General features: G+C 36.8%; 1 protein-coding gene across 1 annotated transcript in view; it reads left to right on the top strand.

The window, feature by feature from the left end:
* The window catches only part of MRE11 (MRE11 homolog, double strand break repair nuclease), a gene marked incomplete at its 5' end in the record, with an annotated part of 126,849 nt that overhangs the window by 47,996 nt on the left and 61,395 nt on the right, over positions 1-17,458 (top strand). The window contains 5 exon segments of the mRNA XM_072402671.1: positions 4,945-5,071; positions 6,505-6,611; positions 11,711-11,884; positions 14,426-14,488; positions 16,336-16,549. Coding sequence (XP_072258772.1) covers positions 4,945-5,071; positions 6,505-6,611; positions 11,711-11,884; positions 14,426-14,488; positions 16,336-16,549 — 685 coding nt within the window.

Raw genomic sequence — 17,458 nt, 5'->3', positions numbered from 1 at the left:
GGATTGTCACTTTAAATCGATTTCTTACATTCCCATCTGGACTTCTTGCTACAAAATTTGGTTGATGTTAGTGATGAACAAGGGGAAAGGTTAAACCAGGACATTTCTGTTATGGAATAAAGATATCAAGGCTGGTGCAACCCCAACATGATGGGCAACTACTGCTGGTTTCTGCAATGGGAGACATCGGAGAGCCACAAACGCAAAAGCAAGTGCCTGAAATGCTTCTGAGGTGTAGATGTGTGTTGAACAAGAAATTAGGTGAGTTATGTATAATTGTATATGTTGTTCCAACAAAAAACTAAGTTTTTGTAATGTCATGGAACTATGAGGCAAAAGTTAGTTATTTATTGAGATTACATAGTAACTGCGGAAGAATTAACTTAAGATCCTGGTGACCTAGGCAGAACTTCAGATTTGGATTCAGCGCACTATATAGTATAGGAGTATTTTTTGTGATGCAATGATATAGGCACATGCAAGGGAAGCCAGGATTGCTGGGTTTTCCTGGCTTGTTTTCTCATGAGAGCCTGTCTTCTCCAGTCTTGGAGAGCTTTGATAAATCAGGCTCATATAGTGAACCATGGTTCTTTGTTATCTGGGAGCTGCAGCACACACTTCTTTTCACCTCTCTCTACGTTGGTGAACACTGGTGCAAATGCATGTAGTCAGGAACAAGACACTGCATATAGACAGGAAGTATATAGTGGTTTGGGTGTGATAAATTTGAAGAAGATACTAGTGTGGGTGCAGGTAGATATGAAGAAAATACTAGTGTTAGTGGAGGTCGACAGGAAGTGGATTGAGGTGGAAGTACAGGTATAAGCAGATACTGGTGTAACTTCAGTCAGATATGAAGCAGATACTGGTGTAACTACAAGTAGATATGAAAGAGATACTGGTGTCAGTACAGATAGACAGTAACGCTATGTACACACATCCAATAATTCTCGCCCGATAATCGGCTCAGGGCCGATATCGGACGAGAATCTGGGGTGTGTACAGCGTCCATCGTCCGAACAACCGTTCTGGCTGATCCACGGACGATGGACGACAAACAATCCTAATGCAAGGGAAGGGGGGAGCACGCAGCGGGGTGCTGCTCTGTCGTTTCCCCCCCTTCTCTCTCTATAGAGCAAAGCGGTGCTGTATGTACAGCACTCGTTCATGCATCCTGCAGTTCTTTGTTGTTGGAAAAGATTGTTAAATATCCTTTCCAAGGACAATAATTGCATGTGTGTATGAAGCTTAAGTGGATGCAGGTGTGAGTGCAGGTAGATATGAAAGAGATATAGGTGTACGTGCAAAGAGACGAGAAGTAGAAGCAGGTCTGTGTGCTTGTAAACAAAAAGTGACTGAAAGGGTCGATCAGCAGCACTAACAGCAGAAAATAAAAATTCTGCTAACTACAAAAAAAGTAACACAAAAACGACATTGATAACTAAAAAAAAAAGAAACAGGTTTGGTAATAGTGACCCTTTCACACACCAGAAAGTATAGGAAATCTTTTATTAGCAGGTTTGTTGTACATACAAGTGACACAGTGCTCACAGGATCACTTCAATGTTATATTGTCACCAGTGCACCCCCAATAAACTCCACCTATCTATCCCCAAACCCATAGATCCATTTCATTGATTAGTTTATTGCAAGGCATAATTTATAATTAATAACTAGTTTTTAACATGATATCTAAAAAATGTTTAGGAAAAGTATTTTTGATATCAGTATGATAGTTATCCTGTCATTTTTGATTGACATTCAGCCAAATATTGGTAGAAAGTTATTGAAAATAGATGTGTTTTGATCCATTTTCAGTCGATACATTTTAATATAATTACCCGTAAATATCGAGCAATAATTAATCAGTCTAGGCTGAATTTTTATGGTTTGGCTAGTTTTTGGTTTCCCAGCCCATTTATCCCTCACATTAATTCTTTCACTGCATATGAGCTTGCTTCTAAGGTAAGTTAAGTCAATGAGGACTTGATATAGGAAGGGGAGGAACAACCACTATCTAGTTACTCCATATGAATTCAGCCTTGATGGTTTAATTTCCTGGTATCCTCAAATTTTTTTTCTTGTCCTAAACCTTTGGATGTTTAAACCAAAACCCAACTGATTAAAACATTTATTATACCCAAAAGACCATGATTTTCCCCAACATCCATTGATTATTTAACTCAGCCATGACTTCTCTAAGTTGCTGAACCTTGGATGTTTTCCATTTGCAACTGACGCACAAGAAATTATTCTTTTCCTACATTTATCAGAGCTAATTCAAAAGAGGGATTTGTAGGATACATTAACAGTTCCAACTTACGCAAAAAAAATGTTTTAGACCAAAGGTTTTATTGTCCTGGCAGCAGTACAATATGCGGATTAAGGATCCAATTTGGTCACAGCCCAACAAAGAGTTAGATGATTATGCTACAAGCAACTCGAAAAGCTTATAAGGAGCAAAATACCACTGAAAGAAGATTTTATTGATTGGTTTATACACCTTGAATACTCGTAAAGGCGAGAGTTCATGATAAGCCATTGCTGTTCTTAAAAAAAAAAAAAAAAAAAAAAAGAAAAAAAAACAAAGCTACAAGAGCTCTTTCCTATTTTCTTCAAAGACTGTATCGTCGTTATTTCCTCCCTAAAGAGAGAGTTGTACATCAGAGACATTCCTTTAAACATTACTAATAAATATGGTAAATAGTTAATTTCATTTCTAGGGAAGATTAGATCAAGGGTTCACCAATCCAGTTTAGGGCAGTGGTGACTTGTTTGGTAAGAAGTTGAAAAAAGATTGAAAATTGTCTTCCATTAAGGGAAATGGGTGTCATTGGCCTTTGGGGTGCTTTTTGGTATACAAATTCATAATTCAATTTGGTCAGTACATTCCCATGTGTTTGGGTATTGGTCCTTCACTGGTAATGGGCAGTGCATACATTATTTATTATCAGCACAATACCACAAAGAGTCCTATTACCCCATTACTGCTAACAACCAAACATATATCCCCTTGCTTGTTGTTCCTGAAGAATTCTTCCTGTCTCTAGTGGGTAGTGTTTATTGGGAAATGGTGGTGGCGGGGTTGGCTTAGTGGATAGCACTCTAGCACAGGGGTCCTACTGTTGAATCTTGGCCAGGACACTATCTGCATGAGATTTGTCTGTTTTTCCAGTGTTTGGTGGGTTTACAGTCAGTCTTCTTTCCTCCCACATCCCAAAAGCATGCACTTGGGTTATTGGCTTCCCCCAAAAATCGGCCTTAGACTGTGGTAATGACACATGACTCTGGTAGGGACATTAGATTGTGAGCCCCTTGGAGGGACAGCTAGTGACATGACTATGGGCTTTGTACAGCGCTGTGTAATTTGTTGGCGCTGTATAAATAGAATTAAGAATAAGGAAATGCTTGTGTGTGTATATATATATATATATATATATATATATATATATACAAGCATTTCCTTATATATATATATTTATATATATATATATATATATGCAGTTAATATAGTTATTATTATTATTATTAGTATTCTTCAGCTTTCCAGTTATGTCAGATTTGATTACTTTTACTGTTTTCATTTTAAAAATAGAGTTGCAGTAGTTACTTTTATAGCTTTATCTATATCCAAATCATTACCAAATCGGCTAAGCTGTGCATTTGATCAACCAGTAGTGTGTCTTGTTGTATTATTTAATAAATAATAAAAGTCTCCTACATAGGCATATATATTTCTGCTTGAATAACTTGAGTCTTAGTGGTGATGTAGCTATCATCTGGCATTCTTCCTGAGTCTATGTCTCCATGTAAGGTCATATTCCCAGCCTTTAACTTTCTGTTGGATTTATATAAAAACTTTAAGGTTTACTGTCGGTGTGAGCAGTCCCAGGGGAGCAGTAACAAAACTCTGATTCATAAAGTCGACCTCATACTTACTGTTAATTGAAGCCTTGCAGTGTTGCCTGAGGAGCCTTGAAATTGGCCAGCGGCTACTTTGAGAAAATTGAACACGAGTGTGTGGTGCTTTATTGCCTTGTTGAGACTCGCACACAAATCCTCTTGTTTAAAGTTCCCTCAAGAAAGATTTTACCTGCTGTGAAATCTAATATAGAAAAGTAGAATTATTAGCATAATTAGGGAGAGATGTATTTAGGTAGTTCTGCCATATTGGGATTCACTAAAGGAATACAATCTGTTCACATAGCACAGTGATTTATCCCCTTGCATTGGGATATTCTACTTTAATAGTAAATGAGACAAGCTCACTTCAACCATTCAATCCTGTTTAAGGAAAAATAAATTTTATTTCCTTGAATGTAATTGAGTATTCCTTCTAAAGTGAATTTCCATCATAATCAGAAAGCTAAGGGAATTATTCCTTGCAAGGTTCACCTTGGTAGGTGAACAGCCTAGATTCCTTTAGTAAATCAACCGCATTGTAATACATAGGGCATAACACAGACCATTTTGTGTAAGTCAATACCATGCTGTATAAGCTAATACACACTCAACGCTTATTTAGGAAGAAGTTTAATAAAGATTGAAAAAAAAGTTAATGGTGCCCATAAGCAGCTTTACTTTCTGCAAATGTTGCCCATGAATGGAGGATTGTTTTTAGTAGTAAGGTCCCTTTTTGTCTTCAAACCACCAATACGCAGCTTTATACTCTTCACTTTTCTGAAAGAATTAATATTTAATACATTACAGCTCAATAATTCTATGTAAGGGTTCATGGCTGTATCAATCTTTGTTTTCTCAGAGGAGGTTCTGCCAATGATTTCCATGCATTACAATACCCACCTACATTGTATAATTACCTTTTCTAGTGCTGCCATTTTATTATTAGCAGAATGTTCTGCTTTGCTGTATATTGTAATATGTCATAATACTTTCCATGCAGACACGTAAAGTTACTTTAATCTCTTCTTTAAACCTTTTCAGGTGGATTACACAGGTGGATTTGAACCCTTTAATACTCTTCGTTTTAGCCAGAAGTTTGTGGACAAAACAGCAAATCCTAAAGATATTATACATTTCTTTAGACACAAGGAGCAAAAGGATAAAAAAGGTCAGTTTATTTCACACTGAATATTTATTTGTGTTTAAGAAACAGCTTCCTGTAGGCTTTTATTAAATGATAGTTCGCCCATAAAGGTTTTTGCTACAGAAAATAGGGTTAGGTTCTCTTCCTGATCCTCGGGCCATCTACAGCCATACATTATATAAACATTTTGCACACTTGTTTTCTCTCAGTTCTGTGGTAACAGTGCAAGGCCCTGGTTCAGCAACAGTACTCCGCAGACACCAGTCCCCCACTCTAACGCCACACTCTTCGCCTATAGCAAGGCCCCACTCACTCTCTGGGGGCTAGATGCTCTGTCCCAGCACACGGTTGCCCCTAGGACTTCTATGTGCAAGGGATGGTGTCTGAGGAAGAACTGACAGAGGACTAGGAGCCCACGGATAAAACTCTACTGAACACTGTTGAGATGGATTGTAACTCCAACCCCAAGCCAGGTCTTCTCATCCAGCTTCAGTACTTGACCTCCTACATTCTTTATTAGCTGTTTTTTAATTGTTAGGGACACATAACAGAACCTGTGAAAAGCTTTTCCAGAAGAGTGGAGGTCCTTACAACCTGGGAGCCATGGGAAGCAACTACATAATGTGGCTCATGGTTTCAAAAATAATGTAAACATCTTCAAGCCAGGGCTCTAGACATGTAGCAAGGTGGACAAGTCAGAGAGTTGTCTTTGCTATACACAATCTATTGTTGTCCATGATACTTTCTTTAAAGTAGAAAAGCTTTCAGGGGTCTTGGTCCAACAAAAAGGGCTGGTATCTCCTCCTCTCCTCACTTCCCTCTCCAACATAACCTTACATGTAGCAGCTGGGGTGGGGGTAAAGGGAAATACTAGAGTCTGAGGCTTCTAACGTCATCTGAAAGATGGCCCCCAGCAGCAATTTCAGGGCTTTAGATATCTACACAAGGAATGTTTTTACAGGTACATGCATAAAAAAGGATAAATGTCCAGTGACAGGGTCCTAATTATAAAGATCGAGAAATATTTCCTTAAAAACTGGTGGCATAATGAAACCTTTTTTTTTTTTGTTATTGCTGCATAACAAAAGGTGCTTTTCAAATAATATATTGCATAGTTTGATGTTGAAATTGTGCAAACTTTTTCATTTATCTCCTGGATAAGCTTTCTGCTTTATTTTATGTCTGGATGGATGAGTGTTAGCTTATGTATGACTAAAACACAAAATTGGGTGTCCTATATTGCTTTGTATGTGTGTGGGCAGCAGCTGTTGATGTATAGTGTGTAGCTGCTTAATGTGACATTAGCTCTGTGCCTGTTCAGAACCTGTAATACATCTTTGACATGTGCTGCTTATGCAGAGTGTTGTTTTCAAGGCCATGTATATCTAGCTGTGATATGAGCACTTAACACCTGCTCTGCTTTTTGAGCTTACTAAAGATCTCAAACTTCTTTGCAGCTAATATAGCAATAAATTTTGAGAAATTTGAAAGCAAGACATCCTCAGAAGGGGCTACGCTGCGGGTAGAGGATCTGGTGAAACAATATTTTCAGACAGCTGAGAAGGTAAATATGTGTGTGTTTTTGTGTATAGGATCCACTCCTCTTGTGTCACTGTCTGTATCTGTCTGTCATTTGCAACCCCTATTTCCCCCTATATAAATCCTGGTAAATAATAATAATATTAAATTCAACTTTTGACTTATTCTTTATATTTAAACAGACAGATTTTAATTCAAATAGTGCATACAGATGAAGATGGTATACTTAATTATACAATACACAGAAATAATTTTCATAATTTAATCTAAATGCAGATTAGTCCTGCAAAATAGGTAAGTGCAGCTGTAGAGGTACCACCAACTTAAATCCATGCAAAAGGAATACGGTTATTCGAACCTCTTTAGAGTCCAGTTGAGAGCTAAGAGCACTTTAAATATATTTGTTTAATTGCACTTTAGATTGCTGGATCTCTCAGGTACTCCCATCATAGTCTATCTTCTCCAGTCTTGGAGAGCTTTAATAAATAAGGCCCTGTAAGTCACTAACCTGAAACAAATATTCCACAGGCAAAGAAAAATTGTAACTTCTTATCTTCATACTCATTATTGGTTAGGTATTTAAAAAAGTATGAAAGCCTCTGGGTCAGCTTGTGAACTAGGAAAATAGCATTATAAATATGAGATTGGGTTTGGTTTAATCAGGACATTGATGAACCAAACAGAAACAGGTTACTCTATCTAACTGCTATTGCATGTCCAGGAACTGTTTTCTTGGGGGGTGGGATACTCCATTTATTTAGAACCCTTCTGAACCCTTCTAGGAAAAGGCAGTAGTATACTAAGCTCATTATTCTGCTGCTTCTCCTTCACTGTTCAATACCAGGCTGAAGGTTTCCAGTATTTCCTGTATTGAATAATTGCAGCAGTGGAAATCAGTGCCCCACAATACCTCTTTGTCTGACAGGACTATCTAAATCACTAAACTGGATGGACAGGAATACAAATCTTTTGGCAGGTATAACTGCCCCTTTATATATATTTAAGCTGTTAACTTCAATATTTGCCTGAGGTTCTGCTTTATCTGCAAACTACAAAAGAAAAATCCCTATATCTTATAGCTGTCATATATTGATGACATAGAAGAGAGAGATGATTTAACAAACACACAATAAATGAGCAAATATAAAAACAATCAATATTTAAGCTACGCAAGGACACTTCTTGATATAATGAAGAAAAATTAAATATGCAGTTGGATTAAGCAATATAAGAACTGTTCATTTACTTATTTAGCCTTGGAATGTACCTGATTTATAAAAAATCTGTTGACAAAGAAGATTACTTATTCACCTATTTCCCTAGCGGTTGATGGCCTTTTTTTCAACCTAACTATGTAACGTATCAGAGAGAATTGACGTACAGATACTCGTAAATATGCAGAAAATCGAATGGGAAAAACCCACTGTACAGGAGGCCAGGGCTGAGTCCTGGATGGTAGATAATTTTCCTCCCTTCTTTAGGTCATGGTCCCTCTAAAAAAAAAGCCTTGTACTGTAAAAAAGTCAGGGAACTTGGTTTGGCTACCTGCGGTGGCCATTTGTTTGTTACAAGTTATTACAGGGTCCGGCCTTGAATAGGAGGGAAGGATCTGGGTGGGCCTTCCTATCCCACTACAGTGGGCATTGTCTCAGTTAGAGTGCAGATAGCAAAGATGAAAGGAACAGGACTGAGCTCTTCCATGCTGTTTTGTTAGTAAAGGCATTTGAACCTGCAACACTTGATACTTCTGAGTACCAGGTCCAATCCAGGGGTAGCCACTTGGGCAGCAGGACTTATTTTGCTGAAGTAAACCTTTTTTTGTTATGCTGGACTAAAATGTTTTTTTATGTTTAGGCTTATGCTGAAGTGAAGCTGTTTGAGTTATGGTTGTCCCTCCAAAAACACTTTGAAATTACGCCACAGTGTCCTGCAATGTGCTGATCCCCGTAACTGCACACCATCAATGAATTCCAGCGACAGCCACTGTCACAAACCTGGGCCTGTGTACATATCTCTTTCATTGGGTGCTATGGGAAGTACTCTCAGTGCCACTTTATAACTTAATGTTTACATGCAATTTCACCAACACTTGCTTCATGGAATGTGAGGTTCCTTGTAGTGAGAACTTTGAGCTATGCTTTCAAAATGAATGTTAAAAAAAAGGCCACTTTCAGTGTCATTCAGATGCCTTTGTGGCAGGGGGACAATCCTGGAGCATAGATTGGAGACAGGGACAGAGTTTTGTCACCTTATAACAGAATGTAGCTGAAGAAGGACCTTCAAGGCAGCATCAATAAAAAAAATAACAATGGCTTATGAATATATATTTCCTTTCTTTTTTTTTTTACAATAAATAGACAAGTGAAAACATTAGACATTACTTAAAGTAAGACTTTAGACTTTTGAAAATGTTGGATCAGGTTGGTCATTATTGCAGAAAGGAATAGGAGATGTCTCCTCTGCAAAAATTTCTCCTACTTGCTGGATTGCTTCATGGAACTGTCAAAAAAAGCTTGCGCACGGGTCTGGATACTGCGACAATCCTGCTTTTCCCCCATGCTTGGCGGGTCTGAATGAACTCCCACGTGCCTGGGCAGTAATTACATTATCTTGTCCTGGACAATCAAAATGTGTCTAACATTGCAAGAAGAAATAGAAGAAGCAATAAGATGCCGGCACTCTGTGACCGATTGGGGCCTGGTCAGGATAGTGGGGTTTACTTGGGCTTTAAACAAATAAACACTCCAGAAACCTCAATCCCTCCCCTTATCTTCGTCCCTGTATTATACTATATACAAGGAAAAGCAAATGCACCCTGAACAAATATTTAATGCAAACCCCCACTCTAATATAGTAATCTATATTGATTATATATAGAATGCCTAAGAAGTAGAAAGTTATACCAGAGATAAAGGCACTAGAAACAAATGTAATTGCTCATTAGAAGAAATACAATCTCCCATTTACTGTATGTTGATTTACTTTTTTTAATCATTTTCAGCTTATATGTGGTCTAGATATAAAATACCATGCACTCTCCAGGTACCTTCAAATTTGAATCCGCTTCCTATTCCTTGTTCCCTGGTGATTGGAAGATTGGAAGCGTGCATTAAAACGGATATTGAAAATTAAGCTCACAGCAAGGTACTGGTGGGGTACCAAGGAAAAGATAAACATTCTTCCCAGCAGGGACATAGCACTGGTAACTGTAATGGTTTTTGGTCAGCTGTCTTTCTTGAGGGGCGCTACACAGTTAGGATTGTTAGTTCACAAAACAAGGTTTTATTGAGTAAAGAAACTAGGATGTCACATATAAATATATGAGGACACATTAAACGTAAAAATAAACAAAAAAGCACCAATAAGCAAACAATACACGTCAGATTATAAAAGAAAAAAAAAACAATATAAACTAACATAGATACTGAAAATAAACTGCCGTAGACTGCTTATACATTACAGCAGAGGAGCATCTGGAGGAAGGGAAAATCAGGATAAAAAAAGGGAAAAAAATAGCAACAGAGAAAGGTGCTGTGGGAAAAACGGGTACACCTCAAGTAGAAAGAGAAGGGTACACTCTAGCCAAACTTCAAGATCTTTTATTTATTTATATTTTTTCAAATAATATTGTGCTGACAGTACCCAGCACTTTACAAAGTTTGAAGTCATTTCACTAACTGTCCCTCATAGGCATGTGTCATTAACACCATCTAGGGTCAATTTGGGGGAAGCCAATTAACCTAAGTGAGTGTTTTTGAAATGTTTGAGAAAACCCACACAAATTGGGATAGCATACCAAACTCCTGGGAGCTAATGTCCTGGTTAGGATTTGAACCTGGGACCCAGAGCTGCAAAGGCCAGAGTGCTAACCTCTAGGAAACATGAATGTAAACTAGCTTCCAATATGGCTAGAAAACACCAACTAAGGTGATTCAGGAGAAAACTGAAGGTGGGGAGACATCCATTTCAACACCAAAAATAACATTTCATGTAGGGGATTATGGAGCACATTTGGTTGGCCTAGGTTGGAGTTGTGATTCTCACATTACATTGCTGGCCATTGGGAAGAATGTCACCCTTACACCCAGCCAAAAAGATCATTGGTGTCAGGTAGAATAATCTGAGGCACAAATGAGAGGCACAAATTGCTCATCGCTCAAAGAACCACATATTTTAACTACCAGTGGTGTTTGCATTTTATATGAAAGTAGAACTTTCTTTTAGTATTAGTAGATGATAAGTATTTGACTAAAGTTCTTCAGGAGTTGTGTGGAATTGCAGGGTTTTTTATTTTTAAAAATATGTTATGAAACACTTTTTTTCACATATGGTGATGCTGTTGCATAATAAATTGTTCATATTTTCCTTCTACAGAAGTTTTTCTTTAGTCATAAATGATCTGAAGAACAAATTGTGTGCTCACGACTTGTTAACCTAAACCTAAGCCTCTAATCTATGTCTTTAGTGTAATTACAAAGCTAGTACTTCTGCCCAAGTCATTTAGCAATATGCCTTGGTGAATACTTGTTTCTGCATACTCATACATAGTTCTGTAAAACCGCCAGATGTCCTGCAGGGAAGACGGCTCACCTTAATGCTATACTTGGCTTTCAGCAGTCTGTGTTGATAAAGTCTGTGTTCATTTTTGTTAATTTAACGCCAAACCTAATACACCTGTAATTTTAAAAAGGAAAATGTATAAGATATCAAGAATAAAGCAGTGGTTGCCATGTACCAGTGCTTCAAAAAAGTTACTATTTATTAAGTCCTTGGTACATGCTAATTCTGTAGTGTCTGTGTTTCCCAACAGTTGGCCAATATGTAGGTAGCAAGGAGGGAAATGGAGTGAATCTGGGGTAAAGTTACCTTCAGGTTATTAAAAAAAAAAAAAAAAAAAAAAAAAAGAATGGATGCCACCCATGTGTTGTAAATAATTATACATTAAAGAAATTTCAGTATAAGTTGTCTTATGTCTGTAAATAATAATCTGTACACCTAAAATACGCTGTTGGTAACAAAAAAGAGGGTTTAGAATTTGATTTAACCTTAGTGAAATACGTGACAGTTTGGCAAAAAGTTTTTATTTTTTTTTATTTAAAATAAGTACCCTTCTGTTCTCCGCAGAATGTTCAGCTGTCTCTTCTCACTGAGCGGGGAATGGGGGAGGCTGTGCAGGAGTTTGTTGACAAAGAAGAGAAGGATGCCATAGAAGAATTGGTAAAGTTCCAGCTGGAGAAGACACAACGTTTTCTAAAAGAACGGAACATTGATCCTGAAGAGGAGAAGATTGATTATGAGGTAGGCCTGGTAAATTCTTCCAATTACAGCTGACGTGCAGGAAATGCACAATACATGCAATGACTTGTCTTCTGCCCAGAGCACCGTCAGCTGTCAAATTCCGAAGCTACTACCCACAAAAGTTCTGGTATTTCATTGACAAGGTGAGGAGAGGGACAAAGTGCCAGAATAAAAAAAAATATATTTTAATGCAATAATAAGCAGATTTTTTTTAATGAGAAGGCTGTGGGCGATGGATGGAAGTCAATATTAAAATGGACCTGTTGTAATACTTCACCTGAATTAGTAATGCAAATGTCAGAGTAAGGTAAAATTAGATTATACATTTTAAGATCTTGCAATAAATGGCATGCTGCTTCTGGGAAACCTAAAGCCAAGGCAGCCTTAATCACATGGTATCTGTCTGAAAGAAATGTGGGTGCCCCATGTCATTGGAGACGGCATATAATTTAAATATTTTCAACAGACCTGCAATAAAAGGAAGATTAGCTAATTGAGCGCTGCAGACATGACCACCCCATGTAAAAAAGAAACAAAAAGTTCTTTATGAAGTCCAGTATTCTTCACTCTTTTTTAAACCAATTGGGAGGAAGCTCTAGACGGGTAGTTGGCCACTAATTGTGACCCAAATTTGTAGTACCCACCAAAAAACACCTGGGTGTTTACTGAAAAGTGCTGAATGGTCTACACAGCTAACAAGCTGGGGAGAACACTCATAAACTGTGCTTATAATCAGAGGGGTTTAACATTTCTTAATCTGGTGCAGGCTCCACAATTTGGCTGAACTTCAGCAGTTTTATTAGTTATTCTTGAAAGGTATAAGGCAATTTCACATATGGTATGTAAAATTTGCAGATAAACTTGATAGAGAAAAGCAGATACTCAGCAAGTAGATTTTTGTCTTTTCCTCAAAAAATGCAAACCTAAGGCCAGAACTGAAGTAATAAATTGGTTCAAGTTTGACTTGCGTACATGCCAGTTTAATTTTCTAGTTTGGTGTCCCAGGTGTCCTGAGCTCTGAGACTTTGTTCTGCCACTTGTGCCTTGGTGCTGGTCCATATGTATGATGAGCAGCTTCACTATAGTGAGGTGTAAAGAGGGCGGACAGGGTCTATAACCTAACATGTAGGCCCTTGGAGAAAGTGCTTTACCCCCTTAGCCATGGCTTCATGTTCGAAGCTTAAAAAGAGAAAATAAGGAAAAGTGTAAAAATTGTAGCATAGCAGATAGGAAAAAAGAGATTTAAAAACATATTTAAATGTAACCTTAAAAAAAGTCAAGTCAATTGTTTCATGAATTCATGGTAAAGATGTGTAAGTAAATGCATCTCAAAAGCATTCCTATTTCTCTGTGCATGCGATGTACAAGGAGGGTAAACAATACAAGCAGATTGTTTTGGAGATGCATTACCTTATGGTTTCTATGCTTTTATCATGTGTTCACATTGAGATCCCCCTGACCTGTGCAGAGATAAAAAGAATTTCAGATGTAGAAGCACAGCACATGCTGTGTTCACAATAGGCAAAAACAACAATAAATGCAGGTTATACAGCTGTCTACAATCTATTTTAAAATTCATATTCTTAAAAAGTGCTTCACGGTAATAAAACGCAAAGATTGGTAAACACAATTTCTACAGGAAGTTTTCTTGTGTCTTTATTGAGCTTGATTTTCTAGTTTATTGTATGTAAACCTTTATAAAGAAATCATGAATATTGGCTTATTTGATATCTTCATCTTGTAATGAGTAACAACATTCAAACATTTCTAAAAAAAGCTTTCATTTCCAGAGTTTATCAAAACAATCCTGGAGTCTTTTCTGGTAGTCTCTCTTTTTTGAAAATAATGTAGTAATAATAAATTGCAGGATAAATTCATTCAGTTAGAATGAAATGTTGGATTGGATGATTAGTCGGATTGGTTTTATGAAATGTCGGATTGGAGGATTAGGCAAATCTTGTAATTGTAAACTGTAGAAGTTTCTGTAAAAAACAATTTTTCCACCTGTACAGTATTTACTTCAGTTTCAGTGTTGCATCTAAAACATGACCTAATTGTCACAATTATCCTAATAACAACCAGAAAAACAAAAAAAAAACAATTGGAATATGTTACATTGCAGTGGGCCAAATTAATGAATCAATAAAGATCACTGATGGAAAAGGCGTAGAAACACCTAGGATAACATTTTGATATAAATTCACACCGAACATGTGGAACCTCAGAAGAAAAGTTTAAATTTATTCAAAATTTAGGTTACAAAATCATATCTTAAGATGTGGTTCTCTATTAAGACCTCATATTTAAAATCACCTTAAGCAGAGACCAGAAATGATTACATATGTGTCCTATTCTTGAGATTGTTTTTATTTGGATTGAAGTTTTAAAGTTAAAAGAAAATGTCTACCATTATAAAAAGGTAAACTCTGCACCTTCCTAATGTTTTTTTGGATAGAGTTAGGCTTTGAGGTTGCTCTTTTCATTTCTTTTTCATTTAACTTGCTATTTCTTTATCTTTTTTTCTGTATTCTGTATTTCTAGGTCAGAAAATTTAGGGAGACCAGAAAAGAGAATACAAATGAAGAGGATGAGGAAGTTCAGGAGGTGAGTGCTTTTGGTGTTTTTTCTCATATGTTCACAGATCATAGGAAGGGTTCTCACATTTGTTATTGAACATAGTAAATAAAAATGGCATTTTTTACATATTTTGTGACCTGGTGATTTGTGCATTTTTATGTGATCCACAAGTATTCTACCTTCTCTCCACAAGCATTGTTTTCACCCGACCTGCAGATTAGGGTTCTTAGGAAGGAATATTACACTGGAATGTTTAAAATGTCTAACAGCGCTTTGATGTGAGTCTTACTTAATTTTTCGGCCCTCATTTGCTTTTTCATCCTATTGCATGGGTGGTAGCATATGTCCAAAACTTTTTCCATATGTCCATTTTCTTTTTAAAGGCATGTCACCACCCTCTGAATGCAGCCCCCCCTGGTCCATTACTTACCTTTGAACTTGTTTTGGTCAGGGAAACACTAAAGATTGCTGGAATGAAAGCAGATTACAATAATGGACAATCAGACCTGCATTTAGAGGAGTGTGTGTGGTGGTAGGGGTATGTCTTTGAGGACAATATGAAGATGGTGTTTCATTTACTTGGCACCTACTATGTAATGCATTTGGGGCATTAGTTCTAAATAAATAGCACTGCAATGGACTGCCCAGTGTGCTGTGTGTTTAGATGTGCATTGTAAAATGTGTATAATTTGCATGAAGCAAGCCTAAAAGTGTAAAACACACTTTGAATATTGGACAAATTGTACATTTTTGTTCTTGATTTTTTTATAAATAACCTAAAGATGATAGGGGTGAGCTCATGTCCAACTGGTTGTAAAACCTTATCACAGTTCAGGGTATGGTAATTTACTGTCCTCTGCTCGTAGTAGAATTTTTTTTCTCTTTTATAATAGGCAGTAAAAAAATATATAAACTTAGGGTTTGGCAAAAAAAAATCTCCATATTTGCAAAGTGACTATTATGCACATCAATATAAATTACAGAATGCATAATTTTAATAAGGTTGACAGGTGACAAATACACCTGTGAATAAATATGACCTTTTGCTTTATTTGCCATTCAACAACCCATGTTGATATTTTGGCAGAACATTTCTCCAATGTGTCAAGCTTCCAGAGTTTTAGAATAATAAAAATTATGTTGAAATAAACATAAATTATGAATTCTCATTCTACATATCTGATCATTAGTACAATTATTAAAAGGCTCCAAACCTTTATCAAGTATTAGTGGTACATTGCAGTCTATTGTTATTACCAATTGCTATTTGTACTGGAATGCAGTTCCCTAATAGGCTGCAAAAAAAAACAAAAAAAAACAGACTGTAATAAAAAAGTATATTATTCCTCACAAAAAAAATATATAAAGGGTGCAGGTTCAGACATTTTACAGAACATCTGTAATGCTTGGGTACATGTCTTAGACTAAAACTGAGCAAAACTGAGATGGAGCTTTCATTTAAGTTGCACTTATTTTGGATGTTGGGTTATAATAAAGTTTTTCGTATATGGTTTCAAATGAATACACTACCTGTCAAAAGTTTTAGATCACCACTATTTTTTCCTGACTTTGATGAAACTTAAGCTGTTCAAGTCAGTGAATAACCTGAAATGGCACAAAGAAAAGCTATAAACTTTTGTTTAAAGAAAAAATGTTGCAAAAACTGAAAGAGGACTGTTATTTCACGATTATGCAAAAATGTTTTGTTCATGACACAAGTAGAGCCCAACTTAAGCCAGCAATGTAATATATTAAAAAGTGTACTTTATAAAAATTGGAAAATAGGAGGGTGTTGTAAAACTGTAGAACTGAATGTATAGTTTGGGATTAGTAATAAATATTTAAATTTGTTAAAACTCCTTATTGATAATCAGGCGATCAACCGAGCCAGAGCACACCGATCTCAGACTGAGGACGTCAATATGAGTGATGATGATGATGATGGAATGGGAAAGAAGTTCTCAATGCCGCTCAGCGATGACTCGGATGACAACATTCCCCCACCCACGAGAGGAAAGGGAAGAGGCCGGGCTAGGGGTGGACGGGGGCAGAGTACCTCCACAAGAGGGACATCAAGACGTGGACGAGGTTTGTAAATTCTAGAAACTCCATGCACTACCTATTTAGACCTATAAATATGATAACTGTCAAAAGTCATTCATTAGGTGAAAGTTGGAAATGGAATTTGCTCTGGTTGGCATTTCCAGAAGTAAGGAGAATAGATTGCTGTAAATTTAGACCTGACTTCGCTGTAGTCACATTGACTAATCTTTTGTTTACTTGATATGTGTTACAGCATTTCGAGAAAATCTTTGTGTCAGCCCTATTGCTTGTTGTATGTTGTCTCTTAACTAGCAATGACAAAGTGACAGATCACAGATCATCAGTGAACAGACATTATCTTTTGCCTTAATTTTTACATTTCCCACTGTTTGATTGGGCAGCCAAGTGGCAAATTATATTTATTATTGATAAATGTAAAGTTATGCACCTGGGGGGGCTACCAACATGCATACTTATACTGTCTACAGGTCATACATTTGGAGGATTCAAAAATGGAGAAGGATCGGCACTTTCTAAAGCAAGTAAAATAATTCATTGTATTAAAAGAAATATAGACTGCAGAGATGGAGACATAATCCTGCCCCTCTACAAAGCATTGGTTAGACCTCATCTGGAATATGCAGCCCAGTTTTGGTCACCAGTTCACAAAAATTATGTTGTGGAATTGGGGAGAACGCAAAAAAGGGCAACTAAACTAGTAAAAGTAATGGAGGAGCTCGGCTATGAGGAGAGATTAGGTGAACTGAATCTATTCTTCCATGAGAAGAGGCGTTAAAGGGGGGATATGATCGCCCTGTATAAATAAATTATATATATATATATATATATATATATATATATATATATATATATGCATAGTGCATAGTTTTTATTTTAAAACCTTCAATGATAAGACTTTGAATATGGAGAACCTGAGAACCTGGTTGCTTTTCA

The sequence above is a fragment of the Pyxicephalus adspersus genome, chromosome 1 (assembly GCF_032062135.1).
Source record: "Pyxicephalus adspersus chromosome 1, UCB_Pads_2.0, whole genome shotgun sequence".
In the NCBI taxonomy this organism is placed as follows: Eukaryota; Metazoa; Chordata; class Amphibia; order Anura; family Pyxicephalidae; genus Pyxicephalus; species Pyxicephalus adspersus.
This window is presented reverse-complemented; position numbering and strand designations above follow the sequence as displayed.